General features: G+C 47.0%; 1 protein-coding gene across 5 annotated transcripts in view; it reads left to right on the plus strand.

Moving 5' to 3' along the window:
* The window catches only part of znf827 (zinc finger protein 827), a 113,881-nt gene that overhangs the window by 80,272 nt on the left and 9,647 nt on the right, over positions 1–23,962 (plus strand). For 4 of the 5 annotated variants that reach the window (XR_015081682.1, XM_086011191.1, XM_086011208.1 and 1 more), the window contains exons 7-12: positions 5,803–5,860; positions 17,641–17,732; positions 20,500–20,637; positions 20,830–21,001; positions 21,146–21,312; positions 23,198–23,461. Coding sequence is in view for 4 of the 5 variants with exons in the window: in XM_086011191.1 (XP_085867317.1) it covers positions 5,803–5,860; positions 17,641–17,732; positions 20,500–20,637; positions 20,830–21,001; positions 21,146–21,312; positions 23,198–23,461 (891 nt within the window). In the remaining variant the exon portion in view is untranslated. The remainder of the gene's footprint in view (positions 1–5,802; positions 5,861–17,640; positions 17,733–20,499; positions 20,638–20,829; positions 21,002–21,145; positions 21,313–23,197; positions 23,462–23,962) is intronic. The other variant, XM_086011198.1, reaches the window with a different exon arrangement.

A 23,962-nucleotide genomic window follows, 5' to 3' on the forward strand; every position in this document is an offset into this window, starting at 1 on the left:
GAGCACTCAAAGACCCTGCTAAGAAAGCCCTATTCAACCTGTGCTTCACAACCAACCTGACGACTCCGTGATTCAGAGACAGAGTGTCCACAGCGCCTGATCTGCACTCAAGGCCTCCATAATCCGCACCTGTGAAGAGACGCTCAGACACTCGACCAGGAAACACCATGACTGGTTCGACGAGAACGACCAGGAGATCTAGGAGCTAATAAGCCGCAAGCGCAAGGCATTCCTGATCTGGAAACAACAACAGAACTCGAGCAAGAAAGCAGCTCTACAGATTGAAGGCCGAGGTCCAACAAGAAACTCGCGACCTAAAGAACAGATGGTGGGTGGAGAAAGCGCAGGAGATCCAGCAGCTAGCCAACAACCACGACGTGCGTGGATTCTTTAGCGCAGTCAAGACCACCTACGGCCCAAGCACCCAAGGTCCTACCCCACTGCGGGCCTAGAACGGAGAGGTACTCATCAAGGACAGAGAGGCAGTCAGTGCCCGCCGGAAGGAGCACTTCGAAGATCTCCTTAACCGAGACTCTGTCTTCGACACGAGTGTCCTCCGCTCCATCCCGCAGCATGCTACCCGCCACCATCTCAGCACAACCCCAGCCTGGCATGAGGTTGAAAAGGTCCTCCGACAACTGAAGAACAACAAGGCCTCGAGCAGATGGAATCCCCGCCAAGGCGCTTAAACATGGCGGAGAAGCACTATTGGTGCAAATACATGAACTCATTTCTCTTATTTGGAAAGAGGAGAGCATGCCAGGGGATCTCAGACGCCGTAATCGTGACCATCTTCAAGAAAGGTGACGAGTCCAATTGCGGTAATTACAGAGGAGTCTCCCTGCTGTCTGCCACAGGGAAAGTCATCACAAGAATCCTCCTCAATCACCTTCTCCCAGTGGCTGAAGAGCTCCTCCCAGAGTTGCAATGCAGATTCTGCCCACTAAGGGGCACAATGGACATTATCTTCACCTCACGTCAACTACAAGAGAAATGCAGGGAACAGCACCAAATGCTGTACATGGCCGCCTTTGACCTCACAAAGGCCTTCGACAACGTCAACCGTGAGGGATCATGGAGTATCCTCCTCAAATTCAGCTGCCCTCAAAAATTTGTCACCATCCTCCGCCTGCTTCACGATGACATGCCTGCCGTGATCATGACCAATGCTCCATCTCACCCTCAGTAAGCTCCCCACTGGAGTGGAGCTAATCTACAGAACAAACCGGAAACTATTCAACTTCCGTCGCCTCTAGTCCAGGTCCAAGGTCGTCCCATCCTCTTGTCATCGAATTACAGTATGCAGACGATGCTTGCGTCTGTGCACACTCTGAGGTCAAACTCCAAACCATCATCAACACCTTGACCGAAGCGTACGAGAGCATGGGCCTTACACTAAACATCCGTAACTGGAGAACTGCAACTTGTTCAAAAAGGGTGCAAGGATAAATCCAGCAACTACAGACCAGTCAGTTTAACCTCAGTGGTGGAGAAGCTTTTAGAAATGATAATCCAGGACAAAAAGTCACTTGGACAAGTGTGGATTAATTAAGGAAAGCCAGCACAGGTTTGTTAAAGGCAAATTGTGTTTAACTCGCATGATTGAGTTTTTGATGAGGTAACAGAGAGGATTGATGAGGGCAACGCGGTTGATGTGTACATGGACTTCCAAAAGGTGTTTGATAAAGTGTCACATAGTAAGCTTGCCAGCAAAGTTGAAGCCTATGGAATAAAAGGGACAGTGGCAGCATGGATACGGAATTGGCTAAGTGAGAGGAAACAGAGTTGTGGTGAGCGGTTGTTTTTCGGACTGGAGGAAGGTAGACCGTGGTGTTCCCCAGGGGTTGGACCACTGCTTTTCTTGATATATATTAATGACTTGGACTTGGGTGTACAGGGCACACTTTCAAAATTTGCAGAAAAGATTTACAAGAATGGTTCCAGGGATGAGGGACTTCAGTTATGTGGATAGACTGGAGAAGCTGGGGCTGTTCTCCTGAGAGCAGAATAGGTTGAGGGGAGATTTGATAGCGGTGTCCAAAATTATGAGGGGTCCAGACAGAGTAGATAGAGAGAAACTGCTCCCATTGGTGGAATGGTCGAGACCCAGAGTACATAGATTTAAGGTGATTGGCAGAAGAACCAAAGGCGACATGAGGAGAAACTTTTTTACGCTGCGCGTGGTTATGATCTGGAGTGCACTGCCTGAAAGGGTAGTGAAGGCTGATTCAATCGTGGCTTTCAAAAGGGAATTGGATAAGTACCTGAAGGGAAAAAAAATTTGCAGGGCTACAGGAAAAGGGCAGGGGAGTGTGACCAGCTGAAGTGCTCTTGCAGAGAGCAGGCACAGGCTCGACTGGCCGAATGGCCTCCTTCTGTGCTGTAACCATTCTATGATTCGATTTCTGAGCATATGCAAATCAGAATCTTCCCACAGCTGAAAAAAAGTTTTGTCATTGCTCCAACAAAACTGCAACGTAATACATAGAATTACATAGAATTTTGCAACACAAACAGGTCATTCAGCCCAACAGGTCTATGCTGGTGTTTATGCTTCACACAAGCCTCCTCCGATTAACATATCTTTCTATTTGTTTCTCACTTGTGTATTTACCTAGCTTCCCCTTAAATGCATCTATGCTTTTGTCTCAACCACTCCATGTGATAGCAAGTTCCACATTCTCACCACACTGAGTAAAGAAGTTTCTCATGAATTCCCTATTGGATTTATTAGTGACTATCTTATATTCATGGCCCCTAGTTTTAGACTCCCTACAAGTGGAAACATTTTCTCTATGTCTGGCCTATCAAACCCCTTCATAATTTTAAAGATCTCTATTAGGTCACCGTCAGTCTCTCTCTTTTCTGGAGAAAAGAGTCCAGTCTGTTAAGTCTTTCCAGATATTTGTACCCTCTCAGTTCTGGTATCATCCTTGTAAATCTTTTTTGCACCTCCTCCAGTGCTTTTATCTCTTTGTAATATGGAGACCAGAACTGTGCACAGTACTTTAAGTGTTGTCTAACCATGGTTCTATACAAGTTTAACATTTCTAGTTTTGAATTCTATTTCTCTAGAAATAAACCTCAGTGCTTTGTTAACCTGCATTGCTACTTTTAATGATTTATATATCTGTACCTAAATCACTTTGCGCCTCTACCCCATTTAGACTCATATTTTCCAAGGAGTAGATATAGAACTCGGTGTTTGAAAATGGAGTATTGTGATTGGCTATATGTTTAAAATTTTAAGTGAGAGTGCGCTCACAAAATCTGTAACCTGCCACATATCTTTCACAATGGAAAGCTGCATGTTGGGTGTTTGAATCCAGTTTGAACTTTTATAAAAGGTGTCAAGGAGAAACAACATAGTGACTCAAATAACAGCTAACATTTTGATTGAATAAATAGACTTGGATTTATATAGTTCCTTTCACGACCTCAGGACGTCCCAAAACGTTCTACAGCCAATAAAGTTGTTTTTTGAAGTGTAATCACTATTATAATATAGGAAATAGTAGTAATGGACTCTACCTATACAGTACTGGGGATTGGAAGCTAGTAGGGCAGTTGAAAGACTGGATTTTTAAATAACTACCTATCCATTGCCCAGTACAGATGGCAATTGTTACATAAGTACATTACATTATCCAACTTTACGTCAAATGTTACTAAAACAATTTCTCACGTCCATCACCAAAGAACTGAGAGCTGTGGCTGCCTACAATACACATAATATCTGCTAATGTAGCATGGCCTGGGGTGAAACAGAAAGCCTTGTTACTGTAATTATCTCACTGAATTGGCATAAACCCTCTTTGTATTAGTCTTCAGCTAGTGGAAGAATAAACACTCTTATCAAACAATGCAACTTAGGCTGTAAACTACAAATCAAGTAAAAAGTAGATAGTGGAAAAGCAATACAGCAGATTTTACTTGAATACAACCTGTTTAACCTGCACCTCGGGTACAAAAGAATAATAATAGACACAGCATTAACTGAGTAATATTGAACTTGGACTGGCATCCACAATGTAAAACTTAAATGTGAGGTTTCCTCTAATGACCACGAGTCCACCGCCACATCTGTTGCAATATGTGAGCAGAAGTGAAGGACTTGGAGAATCCTGTTGTGTTTATCCACAGAATTGTCATCCCTTGGCTACAGAGCTGTCCGTCAAATGGACTTCAAAGGAACAGGGCCTTCTTCTGAGAAACCTGACTTGAGTCCATCTATTCATTGTACAAAGCCAAGCTGTGAGAGTCTAGGTTCCAGGACCCTCTAATGTGATGATTGCAACTGACTTAGCTGTCTTCTAACTGGCACAGGTGTAAACAATACTAAGTGATTTTGTTACTTATGTGAACTTGGCAAATAACCCTCCTTAAGTCATTTAGCATTCTCCAAGTCCTTCACTTCTGCTCACACAACTATATTGCAACAGATGTGGCGGTGGACTCGTGGTTGTTAAAGGAAACCTCGCATTTAAGTTTTACATTGTGGATGCCAGTCCAAGTTCAATATTACTCAGTTAATGCTGTGTCTGTTATTCATTTTTTTTACCCAAGGTGCAAGTTAAACAGGTTGTATTCAAGTGATGATCATCTACCTTTTGAAGTGACATTTTATACATTAGATGCGTATACTCAACATGTAGAAATCAAGTGAGCAGAGACACACAACAGCTGGGAGATTCTCTGAATGGGATAATCAAATTTAATGTGACCATCCATTTCTCAAATATTGGAAGTTGTATACATAGGAGCAAGAGGTTACAAAGGGACATAGTCAGACTAAGTGAGCAGAACTAAGGCAGATGGAGTTCAATGTGGGGAAGTGTGAGATCATCCACTTTGGATCTGAGAAAGACAAATTAGAATATTTTCTTAATGGTGAGAGACTAGGAGCTGTGGAGAAGTAAAGGAATTTAGGAATCCATGTACACAAATCACTAAAAGCTAATGCACAGGTGCAAAAGTAATCAAAAAGGCTAATGGAATGTTGGCCTTTATCTCCAGAGGGATGGAATAAAAAAGTGAGGAAGTGATGCTTCAGTTGTACAGAGCCTTGGTCAGACCCCATCTGGAATACTGCCTTCAGCTTTGGGCACCGTACCTTAGGAACGATATATTGGCCTTGGAGGGGGTAAAGCGCAGATTCACCAGAATTATACCAGGACTTAAAGGGTTAAATTATGAGGGTGGGCTGCATAAACTTAGCTTGTACTCCCTTGAGTTGGTGTTTAAAATTAGATTTTGGATTTGATAGGGTAGGCAGCAAGAAATTATTTCCTTTGGTGGGGAAATCCAGAAGAATAGGGCATAATCTTAAAATAAGACCTGGATCATTTAGAATTGAAATCCGGAAACATTTTTTTGCGCAAGGGGTAGTGGAAAATCTGGAACTCACTCCCCAAAAATTCTGTGGATGCTGGGTCAGTTGAAATTTTCAAGGCTGAGATTGATAGATTTTTGCTGAGTAAGGGTATCTAGGGATATGGAGCTAAGGTTGGCAAATAGAGTTGAGATATAGATCAGACATGATCTAACTGAATAGCGGAACAGTCTCAAGGGACTGAATGACCTACTCCTGTTCCTATGTTCTTAAATAGATATTAAAAATATATAGACGTTCTTCAGATTTGAAATGTGATAGAAACCCTATCTGTCACTGCCTACTAACAAAAAATAGTAATTTCCTCATGCCTTTCATTTAAAAAAAAAACTAATTTCAAAGAAGTTAAGTGAAATATTAAAGCCGCATTGCATTTTTTAATGTTTTGGCTCTGTTTTCTCCTCTTGTAGAAAAAGTAAGCAAAGCACAAGAACAAGGAAAAGAAACTTCAGAGTTGGGTACTAACAGGTGAGTATCATTTTTTTATTTTAATTTAGGTGTACTTATTATCTGAGTGGTAAAATGGGCCTTCGATTTGGATATAATAGCAAAATACTGCGGATGCTGGAAATCTGAAATAACAACAGAAAATGCTGGAAATACTCAGCAGGCCAGGCAGCATCCATGGAGCGAGAAACAGAGTTAACGTTTCAGGTCTGGGACCCTTCTCGCTCCACGGATGCTGCTTCAATTTGGATACATGCCTGATCAATGAAAGGAGAGTCTCTTTCTGTTCTGTAATTGTAAACCAGTTCCTAATGGGTGTGGATCAATACTGTAGAAGTAGTCCCAATAAAATGGTTCTGTGTGAGTTTGAGTGTCATTTAAATAAGTTGGCTGTGGCTCACTGGTCTGCTCTCCTGGCTGGAGAAAGATACAAGAGAGCAGGAGTACGTTTTTTGGAGACGGATAGGACGAGCCAGGTTTATTGTAAGATATTGTACATCATCTTGTTGAAATCTGTTTGGTTGATTAGTAATGACATCCTAAGCGTAAAGAATCAAGGGAACTTGGAAGGTGTCTTCTGTATTTCTGCTGAGTACTGAGCCTTAGCGAAAACACTGGCCATGGGGCAGGCACAGGTATTTCCAAAAATAATATGCAAAGAAAGATCTGTTTTGTGGAAGGATGATTATTGATTTATCATTTGGCAACTTTTAAAGCACTCATTCGATCAAATTCACAGAAAAGAATAAAAAAGAAAATGATCCTGGAATGGTATTCACTATATGTTGAGAAGGCATTGAATAAGATAGAATGGCAGTATTCACTGAAGATTGGAGGGTATAGTGTCAGGATCCTTCAGAGAGATTCAAATATTCTAATTCTATTGTAACCATCACTTTACCCTTCTGCATTCTCAGTTAGGAACAGAAACCAGGGAGACAGTCCTTTGTCACCTTTGACCTTTCTTGAACTAATGCAGATCTTTGTCAGTAGCTGTTAAGGTGGATCCCAGCATCCTGGGTCTTCTGGCAAAGAGCGAGCTTAAAGTAAGCTTCTCTGTCAGTGACTCGTATCTCTTTTTACAAAAGCCGTAAACCTCTTTACCATCATCTAGGAAAATGCCAGTGAACATGGATACCCCTGGGGCTTGTATTGGAATTAAACTCCAGTCCAATGTTTATTAGGGTTAAGTAGAAATGGCTAAATTGCAAAACATTCATCTGTTCCTCCATTGCAAATTGGATGCTATAAAGGTGAGCTTGTTGAAATTCAACTAGTATCTATTTGTTCGCTATGGTTCCACTGTACATCCGATGCAACATTTTTTGAATCTAAAGAGTACAGTAAAATTATGTAGAGGAGAAAGGGTAAGACCATGTTTGTGAAAGTTATAGGTAATTTAGAGAGAGGGGAAGGAGGGCTGAGGATTTTAAACCTTAGGTTGCATAACTTTGCATTTAAATTGAGCCACATGGCAAGATGTGTGCAATATCCGACCTCCACCTAGGACAGAGGTGATATTGTGGGGGACTACGGTCTCCCGCGTAAAGAAATAGGCAACACAGCGAGCTACAAGAAATAGGTCTTTACTCCAACTCTCACAATACAGTACTGAATTCGTGAAGCCCGCGAACCTGTGATGACTCACGGATTGGTCACCTGCTGGAACCTGATAGAAGGAAAACCAATCAGCAGCAGGCAAGTCTGAACGTGCCTCATTCCTCTCAGCTTGCAACTGTCTTGCGGGGGGAGGGGAATACAGCAGTTAAAAGGGGATTATACAGGTTTATCTACATAGTGTTTCCCCAATGTGGCAACGCCACATACGCCCCCCCAGAATCCTCGTTAACTGTAAAAGTCAGTCTCTGCGGAGGTTTGACCAAGCGGCTGTAGTAGCCATATGGCGTGTGAGGAGGGCTGTCTGGGAGGTCGGCTGGTTGGTTCGTCGGCTGGTCTGGCGGCTGGTCTGCCGGTGGGCTGGCTGGACGGGCTGCCAGCGAAGGTGGGGCGGCGGCCGGGAAGTAAGGTTCTGGCGTGTCTTGGTCCTCTTGTGGGGCCACCGCCAACGCGGGAGGTCTGCCCCGCCGTGGGGGAAGAGCCGGCCGAAACGGGAAGCTGAGGTCCAGGTGCGCCGGTTTGAGGCGGTCTACTGAAATAAGGTCCGGCTTCCCGCCGACATCGATAAGAAAAGCTTTGTCCCCCGTCTCCAATACTGGGAAGGGGCCGGTGTATGGTGCCTGCAGCGGGCCTCTGTGCGCGTCCCGGCGCACGAAGATGAACTCCGCATGTCGTAAGTCTCGAGGCACGTAGGACGGCTGCGGGCCGTGTTGCGAAGTGGGCACTGGACGGAATTGCTGGGCCGCGTCCTGGTGCAGGGAAAGCTGTCTGGCGGCCGACCACGGCTCCGTTGTCAGGGGAAGGAAGTCGTTTGGTACTCTGAGCGGTTGGCCGTAGACCATCTCGGCCGCAGAGGCGCGGAGGTCCTCTTTGGGCGCGGTACGCAATCCCAGGAGAACCCAGGGTAGTTTGTCGATCCAGCTGGTGTCGGCCAGGCTGGCGCAGAGGGAGGCTTTCAAAGAACGATGAAAGCGCTCGCAGAGCCCGTTGGCCTGCGGGTGGTAGGCTGTTGTCCTGTGCAACTTGGTGCCGAGGCCGGCAATGATGGCATTCCACAAGTGGGAGGTGAACTGGGGGCCTCTGTCCGAGGATATGTCGGTCGGCACGCCGAACCGGGCCACCCATGTCGAGACGAATGCTCGCGCGACGTCGGTCGTGGTGGTGGAGGCGAGGGGAACCACCTCGGGCCATCTGGTGGTGCGGTCGACGATCGTGAGCAGGTGTGTAAAACCGTGCGACGGCGGCAAGGGGCCTACCAGATCGACGTGGACGTGGTCGAAACGCCTCGCGGGCACCGGGAAACACTCCAATGGCGCCTTGGTGTGCTGCTGGACCTTAGCGCGCTGACACGGCACGCATGTGTTGGTCCAGTCTCTCACATCCTTGTGGAGTCCAGGCCAGACGAACTTGGCAGACATAAGTTTCTGAGACACACGCATCCCTGGATGTGAAAGGCCGTGGATGATGTCAAAAACTCGCTTGCGCCAGGCGGATGGAACGACCGGCCTAGGCGAGGGGACTGAGACGTCGCACAGGAGGGTTGTGCCGACTGCGTGGAAGTGGATGTCGGCCAGGGTGAGGCTGGTAGTTGACGTCCTGAGGGCCTGGATCTCTGCGTCGGCAGCCTGGTCTCTCGCCATGCTGGCGTAGTCGACGCCCAGGTGCACTGCGTGGAGCGAGGAGCTTGAGAGGCAGTCGGCCACCAAATTGTCTTTGCCGGCGACGTGGCGGATGTCCGTGGTGAACTCCGAGATGAAGTTGAGTTGGCGCTGTTGGCGCGCGGACCAGGGTTCGGTTACTTTGGCCATGGCGAAAGTGAGCGGCTTGTGGTCCATGAATGCGGTGAACGGCCAGCCTTCCAGAAGGAAACGGAAGTGCCGGATTGCCAGGAACAGGGCCAGGAGCTCTCTGTCGAACGTGCTGTAGGCCTGCTCGTTCTTGCGCAGCTGTCGGCTGAAAAATGCCAGTGGCTGCCACGGGACTTCGACCCACTGTTGCTGGACGGCGCCGACGGCGTAATCCGAGGCGTCCGTGGTGAGGGCGGTCTTGGCGCCCGGGATGGGGTGGGCCAGCAGTGTGGCGTTGGCCAAGGCGCTTTTGGTCTGGTGGAAGGCTGTCGCCATCTCGCTGGACCAGATGAGCTGCTCTTTGCCCGTTTTGCCCCTGGTGGCTTCGTAGAGGGGGCGCATGAGTGCGGCAGCCTTGGGCACGAACCGGTGATAGAAATTGACCATCCCCAAAAATTCCTGCAGCGCCTTAACCGAGGTGGGCTGGGGAAAGTCCGCCACCGCCTGCACCTTGGAAGGTAGGGGAATGGCTCCCCTTGGTGAGATTCTGTGGCCGAGAAAGTCAATTTGGGCTGCTCCGAACTGGCATTTGGCCGGGTTGACGATTAGCCCATGTTGGCTGAGGCGCTGGAAAAGGGAGCGCAAATGCGCGATGTGCTCGGCCTTGCTGCCGAGGATATCGTCCAGATAGACGAACAGGAAGCTCAGGTCCCGTAGGACGGAGTCCATGAGCCGTTGGAAGGCCTGTGCGGCGTTCTTAAGCCCGAAGGGCATGCGCAGGAACTCGAACAGTCCGAAGGGGCTGATGACCGCCGTCTTCTGGACGTCTGCGTGGTGGACGGGGTCCTGATGGTAGCCGCGAATCAGGTCGACCTTGGAAAAGACGGACTTTCCTGCTAGGTGTGCCGAGAAGTCTTGGATGTGCGGAATGGGGTATCTATCGGGCGTGGTGGCGTCGTTGAGCCGTCTGTAGTCGCCGCAGGGGCGCCAGCCACTGCCCGGCTTGGGCACAATGTGGAGGGGGGGGAACCAAGGACTGTTCGAGCGGCGGATGATGCCCAGTTTTTCCATCGTGGCGAATTCTTCCTTGGCCACCGCCATCTTGGCTGGGTCCAGGCGTCTGGCTCGAGTGAACACTGGTGGTCCCGTAGTGGCGATGTGGTGCTTGACCCCATGCATGGCTGCCGCGGCTGAGGTGGTCAATTGTGTGAGCCTCGGGAAATCTGCGAGTAGGCGGGCGTAGTCGTCATGCGCCGGGGCGGAGCAGGACCCGACGAGGGCCGGGCTGTTGCTCTGCTGGCAGGCCAGTGAAGCGAAAGTTGCTGCGTCGATCAGGCGCCTGTCGCGGACATCGACCAGGAGTCCGTGGGCGCAAAGAAAATCGGCGCCCAGCAAAGGATGTGCCACTGAGGCCGTCACGAAATCCCACATAAATCGCTGGCCGTTGAAACAAACCTCGGCCCGTCGCTTTCCGAAAGTAGCGATGGCTGCGCCATTTGCCGCCACGAGGGGTGGGCCGCTGCGGCCTGCCTGGATGTCGAGCTAGGAGGCAGGAATTATGCTGCATTGGGCTCCGGTGTCGCAAAGGAATCTGCGCCCTGAAAGAGAGTCAGTTATGTACAGCAGTTTACCTGCGGTGCCGATGGCCATCGTGGCGGCGGGGGTGCGGTCGAGCGGGCCTCGGCGGCGGCGCGGGGCTGGTGCGTTGGGCCGGGCGGCCATCTTGGTTTGATCGAAAGAGCAGGGTGCTCTGCAGCGTTGGGCCTTGTGGCCGAAACGCGTGTGGTAGTAGCATAGTTCTGCGGCCTGGCGTGGCGGCGCGTGCTCGGTGGTGTCGGGGAGCCTCGCGGCTGCACAGCCGAGTTGGGCGACGGCAAAAACTTTGTCCGCGGCGGCTGCCAGTTGTACGCAGTCCTTGATCGGGGACCCCGCGAGGGTAGTCTGTACCTGTTGAGGAAGCAGGCTGAGGAAAAGGGCCCGAAACAAAAAGCACTGCGGTTCAGAGCCCAGGAGCGCAAGCATCCGGCTCATCAACTGGGTCGGGGTAGAATCGCCGAGGCCTGGTAGTGAGAGAAGCCTGCGGGCTCTCTCCTCCTTGGACAGGCCGTAAGCCTGCAGCAAGCGGCCCTTAATGGTTGAGTACTTGCCGGTCTGTGGTGGGTTCCCCAGCAGGTCGAGAACTTCGGCGGCGGTAGAGCTTGCTAGTGCTGAGACTACGTGGAGGTACCTTTCTTCATCGTCTTGAACCCTGCGAAGGGTGAATTGGGCCTCCGAGTGCGCGAACCAAGCTGGTGCTTGGTGTTCCCAGAAGGTGGGGAGCTTCAAGGACGCGGCGCCGGCCGACATCAGGCTGCTGCTGGTTGCCATCAGGTCGTTGCTGGCTTCTGTAGGGCTGCGTGAGTCGGGGGCTTCGGCCGCCGACATTCGGGGTCACCAATGTGGGGGACTACGGTCTCCCGCGTAAAGAAATAGGCAACACAGCGAGCTACAAGAAATAGGTCTTTACTCCAACTCTCACAATACAGTACTGAATTCGTGAAGCCCGCGAACCTGTGATGACTCACGGATTGGTCACCTGCTGGAACCTGATTGGTTTTCCTTCTATCAGCAGCAGGCAAGTCTGAACGTGCCTCATTCCTCTCAGCTTGCAAGTGTCTTGCAGGGGGAGGGGAATACAGCAGTTAAAAGGGGATTATACAGGTTTATCTACATACACACAGGCCTAGAAATTCGGTTTTGGCGCAGCGATGGCTTTAGCGCCGGAAGTTAGTGCCGGCGCTAAGTCCCCCTGCGCGCGCCAAAAATTCAGTAGCGCCGCGCCCAAACGGCTGCCGGCGCTACTGAGGGGTCTCAGCGCCTCAAAACTGGCGCCACGCGCCGCATTGCGGCGCTATTCCGGCGCTGCGGCGCCCGCTGCGGTGCGGCAGGCTCGGGAAGTGCAGGCCTCCTCCTTCCGTTAAGGAGGAGCTGCCTGCACCCGGCCGCGGCCCGCGATAATCTTTTTAAAAATGAGCCCGGCACCTCGGACAAGTGCCGGGCTTGCTTCTGTTCCGGGGGGGAGTCCGGGGAGGGAGCTGCGGCCAGGCGGCTGGCGGGAAAGCGGCCGGCCGCCGCGGGGCCTTTAATGCGCCGGCGCAAAGTTCTGTAAGGCACCTCTGCCAGAACGTTGCTTGCGGCTGCCACGGGTGAGGCGACCGCAACTCAATTTCCGAGTTCGGGCGGGTTACCATGGCAACCGGGACGCTGCGCACACCGATGACGTCATCGGTGCCGGCGCAGCGCTACCGGCCTAACGCCGATTTAGGGCCCCTGTCAATTTCTAAACTGGCCATAACTTCGGCGCTAGGCCCTCTAGCGCCTCAAAAGCGGCGCTAAGGCCAGTGAATTTCTAGGCCACAGTGTTTCCCCACTATCAAGAGTCTGTTTAATAACCAGTCTGGTGCTCCAGGGCCCCAACTGCAAAATCCAATGATTCTAGCTAAATGATCCCTCGTTGCAGGCGTTTTGAAAAGAAATGCCAAGAGTTAACTATTATTAATTTGGTGCAAAGATTGGGATTACAATCCTAGAGGAATCTATTTGTGGCAGACAATTTTATTGAGGGTCCTGGGGTTAGGTACGCCATCAATCCAAGTACGTTTTTATGAACCTCTACAAATTTAAGGGACTTATAGGGAAAATTGATGGTTATCCTTGGGATAGAGCAGATAAGTGAGAACTGGAACTCTTGTAGATGCACTGTACCTCACCAGAGCTGTTTGTATATTCCTATATTTGTATAAGTAGCCATCTAAATCACTCTGATAATGTGAGAATTAAATCGTATGGGAGGGTGATTGCATTGGCAGTGCTTTCTAATAGCTGAGTTTGTGTGTGATCCAGGTAACTAGCCTCCATCTGGCTCCTGTTAAATAAGTGCTGTTATGAGGATGTGACAGCGAGTATGAGATAATCTTTTATGACTTGGCAGGGGGATGGGATACAGAGTGGAGCTATAGTAGGGGGTGATTTACAGCCAAATACAGAGGAAAAAACAAGTCAGCTGGGAAGGCAGAGAAAATATGTGAGGGCAAAAGGGAATATGGCAAGGCTGGAAGGCATTTATTTTAATGCAAGGAGTCTTGCAAATAAGGTGGATGAACTGAAGTTGTTGTTGAACACATGGGAGTACGATATTGTTGCTATCACGGAGACATGGTTGAGGGAGGGTCAGGACTGGCAGCTCAATATTCCGGGGTATAGAATCTTCAGGAGAGACCGAGGGGGGTGTAAAAGGGGAGGGGGTGTTGCAATATTAATTAAGGAGTCGATTACTGCTGTAAGGAGGGATGATATATTAGCGGGTTCCTCTAATGAGGCCATATGGGTAGAAATTAAAAACAAAAAGGGGGCAAGCACCTTGCTGGGAGTGTACTATAGGCCCCTAAACAGTCAGGGGGAGATAGAGGAACAGATATGTAGGCAAATCTCAGAAGTGCGAAAATAATAGGGTAATAATAGTGGGGGATTTCAACTTCCCCAATATTAATTGGGATAGTCAGAGTGTGAAAGGCTTAGAGGGTGCAGAATTCTTAAAGTGCATCCAGGAGAGCTTTTTGAGACAACATGTAGAAAGTCCTACAAGAGAGGGGGCGGTACTGGACCTAATTCTAGGGAATGTAGCCGGGCAAGTGGTGGAAGTGTCAGTAGGAGAGCATTTTGGCGACAGTGACCATAATTCGGTGAGATTTAAGGTGGTCATGGAAAAAGACAATGACGGCCCGGAAATAAGGGTTCTAAATTGGGGGATGGCCAATTTTAATATGATAAGGCAGGATCTGGCCAAAGTGGACTGGGAGCAGCTACTTATAGGAAAATCCACATCAAAGCAGTGGGAGGCTTTCAGAAGGGAAATAGAGAGAGTACAACGCCAACATGCTCCTGTAAAGGTCAAGGGTGGGACCAACAAGCAAAGGGAACCTTGGATGACAAGGGATATACAAAAATGCATTAGGAAAAAAAGGGGGGCTTTTGGCAGTTACAAAAGACTAAAGACGGAGGAAGCCCTAGAGGAGTATAAAAAGTGCAGGGGCATACTTAAAAAAGAAATTAGGAGGGCGAGGAGGGGCCATGAAATAACACTGGCGAGCAAAATAAAGGAAAATCCTAAGATGTTTTATAAGTATATTAAGGGCAAGAGGATAACCAGGGAAAGGGTAGGGCCCATTAGGGACCAAAGTGGCAATCTGTGTGTAGAGCCAGATGATGTAGGCGGGGTTTTAAATGAATTTTTTGCATCTGTGTTCACTATGGAGAAAGATGATGTAGACATAGAAATCGGGCAAGGGGACTGTGACATACTTGAACATATTAGCATCGGGAGGGAGGAGGTACTAGCGGTTTTAGCAGGCCAAAAAGTGGATAAATCCCCAGGCCCGGACGAGATGTATCCCAGGCTGTTGTGTGAGGCAAGGGAGGAGATTGCAGGGGCTCTGACACAAATTTTCAGAACCTCTCTGGCCACAGGGGATGTACCAGAGGACTGGAGAACAGCTAATGTAGTACCATTATTCAAGAAGGGTAGCAGGGATACACCAGGGAATTACAGGCCAGTGAGCCTAACATCTGTGGTAGGGAAATTATTGGAAAAAATTCTGAGGGACAAAATTAGTCTCCACTTGGAGAGGCAAGGATTAATCGGGGATAGTCAGCATGGCTTTGTCAAGGGTAAATCATGTCTGACAAATCTGATTTGAATTTTTCGAGGGGGTGACTAGGTGTGTGGATGAGGGAAATGCTGTGGATGTGGTTTACATGGACTTCAGTAAAGCTTTTGACAAAGTCCCGCATAGGAGACTGGTCAAGAAGGTAAGAGCCCATGGGATCCAGGGTGCCTTGGCGCGTTGGATCCTAAACTGGCTGAGTGGCAGGAGGCAGAGGGTGATGGTCGAAGGTTGCTTTTGTGACTGGAAGCCTGTGTCTAGTGGGGTACCTCAGGGATCGGTGCTGGGTCCCTTGCTGTTTGTGATCTACATAAATGATTTGGATGAGAATGTAAAAGGTATGATCAGTAAGTTCGCAGATGACACGAAAATTGGTGGGGTGGTAAATTGTGAGGAGGAAAGCCTCAGGCTACAGGAAGATATAAACGAGTTGGTCAGATGGGCGGAAAAGTGGCAAATGGAATTTAACCCTGAAAAGTGCGAGGTGATGCATTTTGGACGGACAAATAAGGCAAGGGAGTACACAATGAGTGGTAGGACCCTAGGAAGTAGAGGGTCAGAGGGACCTTGGTGTGCATGTACATAGATCCCTGAAGGCAGCGGAACAGGTAGATAAGGTGGTTAAAAAGGCATATGGGATACTTGCCTTCATTAGCCGAGGCATAGAATATAAGAGCAGGGAGGTAATGATGGAGCTGTACAAAACGCTGGTGAGGCCACAGCTGGAGTACTGTGTGCAGTTCTGGACGCCTCACTATAGGAAGGATGTGATTGCTTTAGAGAGGGTGCAGAGAAGATTCACCAGGATGTTACCTGGGATGGAGCGCCTCAGCTATGAAGAAAGACTAAACAGGCTGGGGTTGTTTTCATTGGAGCAAAGAAGGCTGAGGGGGGACCTGATTGAGGTGTACAAAATGATGAGGGGCATAGATAGGGTAGATAAAGAGGAACTTTTCCCCTTAGTAGGGGGGTCAATAACAAGGGGGCATAGATTCAAGGTAAGGGGCAGGAGATTTAGAGGGGATTTGAGGAGGATCTTTTTCACCCAGAGGGTGGTTGGAATCTGGAACTCTCTGCCTGAAAGGGTGGTAGAGGCAGGAACCCTCACAACATTCAAAAAGCATTTGGATGAGCACTTGAAATGCCATTGCATACAAGGCTATGGACCAAATGCTGGAAAATGGGATTAGACTGGACAGGGATTGATGGACGGCGCAGACACGATGGGCCGAAGGGCCTCTTTCTGTGCTGTAAAACTCTATGACTCTATGGCTCTATGAAAGGTGGTTTGTTAAAGGAGTTTTGGTCAATAGTGGTAAAATGGTGCAATACATTAGAGCTCAGTGAATTATGCCATGGGTTGGTAGGCAGGCAATATTCACAGCAGAGTTCCTGATCTCAGTTGTTCTGGCCGGGCATTTCCACAAAGGGGTGGGGGGGGGGTGGTGGTGTGTGTGTGTGCGCGCGTGCGTGCGAGGGAACAGGCTATTTTACATCTTGTATTGTGTAATGAGACAGGGTTCATTAGTAATCTCATAGTAAAGGATCCTCTGGGGAAGAGTGATCATAATATGATAGAATTTCACATTGCGTTTTAGAGTGAAATATTTAAGTCCGAAACTAGAATCTTGAACTTAAGTAAAGCTAATTATATATGAGGGGTCAGTTGGCTAAGGTAGATTGGGAAATCAGACTAAAAGGTGTGACGGTAGATAAGTGGCAAACATTTAAAGAAATATTCCAAAATTCTCAACGAATATACATTCCATTGAGAAATAAAAACTCCACGGGAAAAGTGATCCATCCGTGGCTAACTAAAGAAGTTAAGGATAGTACTGGATTAAAAGAAGAAGCTTATAATGTTGTGAACAATAGTAGTAAGCCTGAGGATTGGGAGAGCTTTAGAAACCAGCAAAGGACGACCAAAAATTGGTAAAAATGGAGAAAATAGAATAGGAGAGTGAACTAGCAAGAAATATAAAAACAGATTGTAAGAGCTTCTACAAGTGTGTAAAAAGGAAGAGAGTAGCAAAAGTAAGCGTTGGCCCATTAGAAGCTGAGACAGGAGAAATTATAATGGGGAATTTGGAAATGGCAGTCTTTAAACAAATATTTTGTATCTGTCTTCATAGAAGACACAAAAAGTATACCAAAAGTAAGGGGGAACCAAGGGAACTTACAGTAATTAAGATCAGTAGAGAAAAAGTACTTGAGAAACGAATGAATATTTGGAATCCTCTACCCCAAAGGGCTGTGGATGCTGAATCGTTGATTATATTCAAACCTGAGAGAGAGAGATTTTTGGACTCCAGGGGAATCATTGGATACGGAGATCGGGTGGGAAAGTGGAGTTGAGGTCGAAGATCAGCCATGACCTTATTGAATGGCGGAGCAGGCTCGAGGGGCCGTATAGCCTACTCCTGCTCCTAATTCTTATGTTGTTCTTATGGCACTGAAGTGCAGGTGAAATATATTCATAATTGTGGTCAGGTCTAGATTTATACTGAGGTCCTAGAGGTGAAAGGATAATCTTCTAAGTCACTGTACTACCCAGTTTCTCTGAACTTGTTACTAATGATTTCATTGCTGTTTCATGAGTAATTTTTTTTTCTGTGTCTAGATAAGCAAATTTGACCATGTTTGAATCTTCAGAAATAGTTAACCAGTGAGTATTTTTCCTTTCCTTCTGGTCTAGTTCTCTTTGTGAAGAAGCGTTTAGACAATCACCATTCACTTCAAACTTGAGAGATCCTTTGTCTGATCTTCATGGGAGACCACCGTCGCAAGGTATATGATAGTTTAGTATTCTGGCTGTGGCTTTAATTTTGGATTGTTAAATGTCTGATTGCATATTTTTAAATTAGTTTTTGTGAAGAATCTTATTTTGGGAAAAATGCCGTTTCAAAGTTGCATGGTTTGCATACAATACATGGATATGATTTTCAAAAAGTGTAAATAATTAACCGCATGAGCAGTTGTAAGTATAAATTCACCAATCCTGAGTTTGAAGGCAGTGTGGGTAGGAGAAACAACTACAACACTAACACCCATTCTCTGATCCAATTTCCCTTCAGATGCGGCTTCCTGCTGCAGCATGGGATTAGTCAATTTACCCACAAAAATAAATGACTTTTAGTCTCTTTCTTTTTTAAGCACCTGGGAGTCCACCTACAGTATCCACAAGAAAGGTGCCATCCTGTCATCTATAAAGATGGTGGCAGTGCATTCGAGGTGGAAGACATCCTTCCAGTAGAATTCTGTGTTGGAGCGTTAGGATACTAGAAAAATGTACTTCAATGGGCTAAATGGTCTTTTCTACTTGACTTTTTTAAAAATTCTTGTTTAGATGCTGGTAGCCTTAAAGACCTAACGGCAGTATCATGTTAGATACTATGGCATCCATTGAAATTGGACATCCAGTAAAAAGCTGAGATAATTTAAGCATGAAACATAAGAAGGTAATGCATGAAAAAAGGCCGTTCATCCCTCAAGCTCATCCTGCATAGGTTCTCAGTTATGTCATCCGCTCCATGTTAATTGAACACTACCTCATGGTAATCAAGATATCCATCTTGACTGGTTACTTTCTGCAGATGAAGTTTCTTTTTGCATGAACACAAGAATCACCGTGTTCCTTTGGAATATTTTGTTATCTCTGGGTGCACTGCTCTATGATTCATTCCCATTCCTAACCAAATAGATCTTTTTGAAAAATTTAATCAACAGAGAATTTAGAATACAGGTACCAGCTACTAATCAAATTGCCAATATAGCCACATTTTTTTTAAACTTCAAAATTAAAAGAACAGCCATTTAAAAAATCTTGAATTGATGCAGAAAAGTTTAAACAATACTTAACAGTACTTGGGCATGACCCCAGATTGCAATTGACACCCATAGATCTGCACCCCAGCAAGTGTCAGCACCTTCAGGACAGGAGGGGAAAAATCATAATGCTTCGTAAAACTCTTGTAAATTTACAAGTTGTATGCCAAATATTGAAATGACTGTTTTTGCTCCATCACATCAGAATGTTCGAGGTATTTAATTTTTTTCCACCTGCTACATCATCCAAAAAGACAGCATCAGTTTCCACATGTACACTACCTCACCACCACCTTTGTCAACCCCTCCACTGTCTCTAAATTGTCAGACTGCTTGTCCAACATCCAGTACTGGATGAGCAGAAATTTCCTCCAACTAAATATTGGGAAAACCGAAGACAATGGCTTTGGTCCCCGCCACAAACTCCGTTCCCCAGCCACCGACTCCATCCCTCTCACTGGAAACTGTCTGAGGCTGAACCAGACTGTTCGCAACATTGGTGTCATATTTGAACCCAAGGTGAGCTTCCAGCCACATATCCACTTCATCACCAAGACTGCCTACTTCCACCTCCGTAACATCGCCTGACTCTGTCCCTGCCTCAGCTCATCTGCTACTGAAACCCTTATCCATACTTTTGTTACCTCTAGACTGAACTATTCCAGCGCTTTCCTGGCCAGCTTCCCATCTTCCACACTCCATAAACTCGAGCTCATCCAAAACTCTGCTGCCCATATCCTAACTCGCATTAAGTCCCATTCGCCCATCACCCCTGTGCTCGCTGACCTACATTGGCTCCCGATCAGGTAATGCCTCAATTTTAAAATTCTCATCCTTTTCAAAAAAATCTCCGTGGCCTCGCCCCTCCCTTTCTCTATAATCTCCTCCAGCCCTACAACCCTCCGAGATCTCTACGCTCCTCCAATTCTGGCCTCTTGCGCATTCCCGATTTTAACCACTCCACCATTAGCGGCTGTGTCTTCAGCTTCCTAGGCCCTAAGCTCTGGAATTCCCTCCCTAAACCTCTCCGCCTCTCTATCTTCCTTTAAGAGGCTCCTTAAAACCTACCTCTTTGACTAAGCTTTTGGTCAGCTTTCATAATATCTCCTTATGTGACTCGGTGTCAAATTTTGTTTGAAAGTGCTTCTGTGAAACGCCTTGGGGTTTTTTACGACGTTAAAGGCACTATATAAATGCAAGTTGTTCTATATCCAGTAGGAATGTACATAAATAAATTCTGGGTCAACAATCCAAATCTACCCTCCTTCACAAAGGCATTAAATATATCTGTTTTAAAATGGTTATAGTAAGGAGCTACAAATGTAATCCTGACGGAAAGGCAGACCATATTATAATCTTGGAAGGAAAATATGCATATAAAATACATGAAGGGTTTTGTCCATTTTGAATTTTATTGAGGTGGACAAGCCCCACTGTGTCTAGAACTGGTGCTGGTTCTGCCACATCATGCTTTCCAATCTGTGGAATAACACTGATGTCAAGTTTTAGTAGAACTCGTAGTCTCTTCACTCACTTTCCTAACTAAAAGTATAATATGGCTGTTAAGAGGAGAGGGTGAAAATACTAAAATTAACAGGGAATAAATTTTGCAATGGTTTTTCTACAAAGCTAACTCTCTCTGACAAGACAGATATCACTCTAAACATAGTTGAAAACACTGTTATGCCTGTGAAGTAAAGACTACATAAGAACTATTGTCCATTTGCAGAAGCAGGAAAATTAACTGTCGAGTCAGGGACTATAACCCCGCCGTGGAAATTTTGTGAGCAGCTTTTTCCCTGTAATGTTTGTGGGAAAGTTTTTGGCCGGCAACAGACACTGTCTCGACACCTTTCTTTGCACACAGGTAAGGAGATGTTATGAATACAGTGCAGTGTTTGTAAGTTTTTAAATTTAAAAAAAATGTTTATAAACTGGATGAGAGACAAAAGGAAATGTAGCTATCTCTAAATTTGAAATTACCTTCCCGTAGAAGAGCTGAAAGGTTGTCTCGTAAGGGTGATTAAAAGCTAACCATTGTAAACTGTTATTTTTGTAGAAGAAAGAAGGTACAAGTGTCACTTGTGTCCGTATGCTGCCAAGTGTCGAGCGAACTTAAACCAGCATTTGACAATCCATTCAGTGAAGTTAGTGAGTGGAGATTCTGAGGACATAGCTACTGCTGTAACCTCAAACAGTTGTGATCGTAAGAACAGTCCATATTACTACAGGTAATTTTTGTTACTGTCTTGTAGGATATTAATTCACCTCAGTTTAAGGTCATGCTGGACCAGTGTTATTTTATTTAAAATATTGTGCATGTAAGAAACAAAATGAAAAGCAATAGTTTTCACGTTGCCTAATTTTCTATCCAGCTGCCATGTTTGTGGATTTGAGACTGAGGTGAACCTGCAGTTTGTCAGCCACATGTCGTTACATGTAGATAAGGAGCAGTGGATGTTTTCGTTGTGCTGCAGTACCTGTAACTTTTCCTGCATGGATGAAACAGAAATGAAAGCACATGTGGATGCAGCACATACAGGTAACCAAGGCAGCTAATTTTAGTGCCAGGTGACTGCTTCTTTTGCTGTGCATTTTAAATTTTCCTCCCGTGGTCACATCTATTAAATTGCATTTAAATCCACTAACACCATAGCCTGGTAAGTGAATGTAAATCCCAAAAAATCATTACTTAAGTTTAGAGTTCAATTTTAACCAAATGTAAGACAAGTTCTCATTGTCTTTTTCTAACGACGTCGAATTAATAAAGAAAATTGCTGGGAAATTCTGCAGGAATTCTCCCAATCTCCCAATGTAACTTGGGTGTGAGACCAGCAGAATCGCAGAGAAACTATGTTATGGCTGTTATCAGAAGTTTACGCCATTTCTCTTGGGGTTCACCTAATCTCCTACCAAAGTAATGGTAGATGGCCAATGTTTTTATGTCAAATTAGAGCCATAGGCCTAGAAATTGGGTTGAGGCGCCAAGTTCGCCTGGGCGCTGGTTTTTGCGCAGCGTTCGAAGCTGTAGCGATCGTCAGAAATTCAGTTGAAGTGCCCCTAGAGGGAGACTGGGCGAGGCTCGAGGCGCTCCGCGTCCCTCTTAGGGCGCTGAAACTGAATATCGCAGCGCAACGTGCCACAGCGCCACACGCTGCGGCACGGCACGCTGCGGTACTGCAGGCCTTCCTCCCACTGTTGAGGGGGAGGGGCCTGCAACAGCGCGAACCCCGATCGCAAGTGCCGGCAAAAGAGCCCGGCACCAAGGAGAAGTGCCGGGCTCTCGGGAAACAGCTGGCAATGCCGCGGGGGGGGGGGACCAGGAGGCCGGGGACGGAGGTGCTAGCAGGCGGCCGCCAAAAAAGCGGCCGCCCTGCACCTCCACCTTAACTTGCGCCTCTGCCGGCGCAGTAAGGCCCCGTGAACCGGGCGCGGGTAGCAAACGGTGCTAAAGCGGCGTTCGCTACCAAATATCGCGTTCGTGGCGCGAATGGGGCGCTGCGCACACCGATGACGTCATCGGTGGCGGCGCAGCGCAAATGGCTAACGCCACCATTGGCGCCCCTGCTGAATATCGCGGGAGGCGCAGCCAGTGGCGCTACAGCCACTGACTGCCTCTTTAGGCGCTAACAGGTGGCGCTACTCACCCAATTTTTCCCCCATAGAGTCATAGTTATACAGCACAGAAAGAGGCCCTTCGGTCCATCATGTCCACACCGGCCATCAAGCCCTGTCTATTCTAATCCCATTTTCTAGCACTTGGTCCGTAGCCTTGTATGCTATGGCATTTCAAGTGCTCATCTAAATGCTTCTTGAATGTTGCGCGGGTTCCTGCCTCTACCACCCTTTCAGCCAGTGAGTTCCAGATTCCAACCACCCTCTGGGTGAAAAAGTTTTTCCTCAAATCCCCTCTAAACCTCCTGCCCCTTACCTTGAAACTATGCCCCCTGGTTATTGACCCCTCTACTAAGGGGAAAAGTTCCTTTCTATCTACCCTATCTATGCCCCTCATAATTTTGTACACCTCAATCAGGTCCCCCCTCAGCCTTCTCTGCTCTAAGGAAAACCCCAACCTGTCCAGTCTCTCTTCATAGCTGGAACACTCCAGCCCAGGTAACATCCTGGTGAATCTCCTCTGCACCCTCTCCAATGCAATCACATCCTTCCTATAGTGTGGCTACCAGAACTGCACACAGTATTCCAGCTGTGGCCTAACTAGCGTTTTGTACAGCTCCACCATAACCTCCCTGCTCTTATATTCTATGCCTCGGCTAATGAAGGCAAGTATCCCATATGCCTTTTTAACCACCTTATCTACCTAAGCTGTCACTTTGGCTTAGGGTTACACTTGTCAAAAAATATATGCTGGCAGCTAATGGCAGAACCTTTCCTGGGTCTTAACTTCATTGTATTTGACATTTCTACAGATGAGAAAGTCCAAACACCCTCTTGTCTTAGCCCCAGCAGTGAATCCAAGGCAGCTCCAACGTTCTCCTCTTCTTCGTCATCATCATCATCGTCCTCGTTGTCGTCTTCTTCATTGTCTTCATCTTCAGCACTTTGTGATTCTGTCACTGAATCTGAAATCCCCAACTCTGACTTCACCAACGAAGAGCGAACCACTTCCTTCAACCCTCCAGTGGCATTCAGTGGGTCATCTACATCAGGTTCTGACGAAAAAACTGAGAAAGGTGAGGGAGTGTTTATTGTCTCAAGAATCCAATCGAAGATTTTTATGTTGTTGATAACTGTATCCAGATGGTTATATTCTTTTTCCCTTCTTATGTTGAGCCACTTTAGCACCTTAAACTGGAAGCTAAGTCGATGGGGAAGCACTTCTTGTTCATAGACCTGAGACCTATCTTCGTGCCGTGCAACTGAATATTAAAATGCGAGCTTGCACCCTGTATGACAAGCCAGAATGGTGTAGAAGTAGCTAGGATTTAATTAGAGGCTGTCTTTCAGTAAGTTTCTAAATAAAAGACCTAAAACCATAAGTCTGCAAGAAAGATGCACAGATACCTTTTAGTTCAAAAATCAATGACGATAAAGATGGCGAGTGAACGCAGCATGTTGTTCAGCATGGAAGTTTAACTTCCAGTTGCTGCAGGTGTCAAAATAAGCAGGTTATTCTGGGTGTCGGGAACCCACTAGTCCTAAACAATTATTTTTTTTGTCTGCTAAGGTATTAA

This window comes from Somniosus microcephalus, chromosome 2, assembly GCF_052327205.1.
Source record: "Somniosus microcephalus isolate GS21.2 chromosome 2, FLI_Smic_1.0, whole genome shotgun sequence".
Classification (NCBI taxonomy): domain Eukaryota; kingdom Metazoa; phylum Chordata; class Chondrichthyes; order Squaliformes; family Somniosidae; genus Somniosus; species Somniosus microcephalus.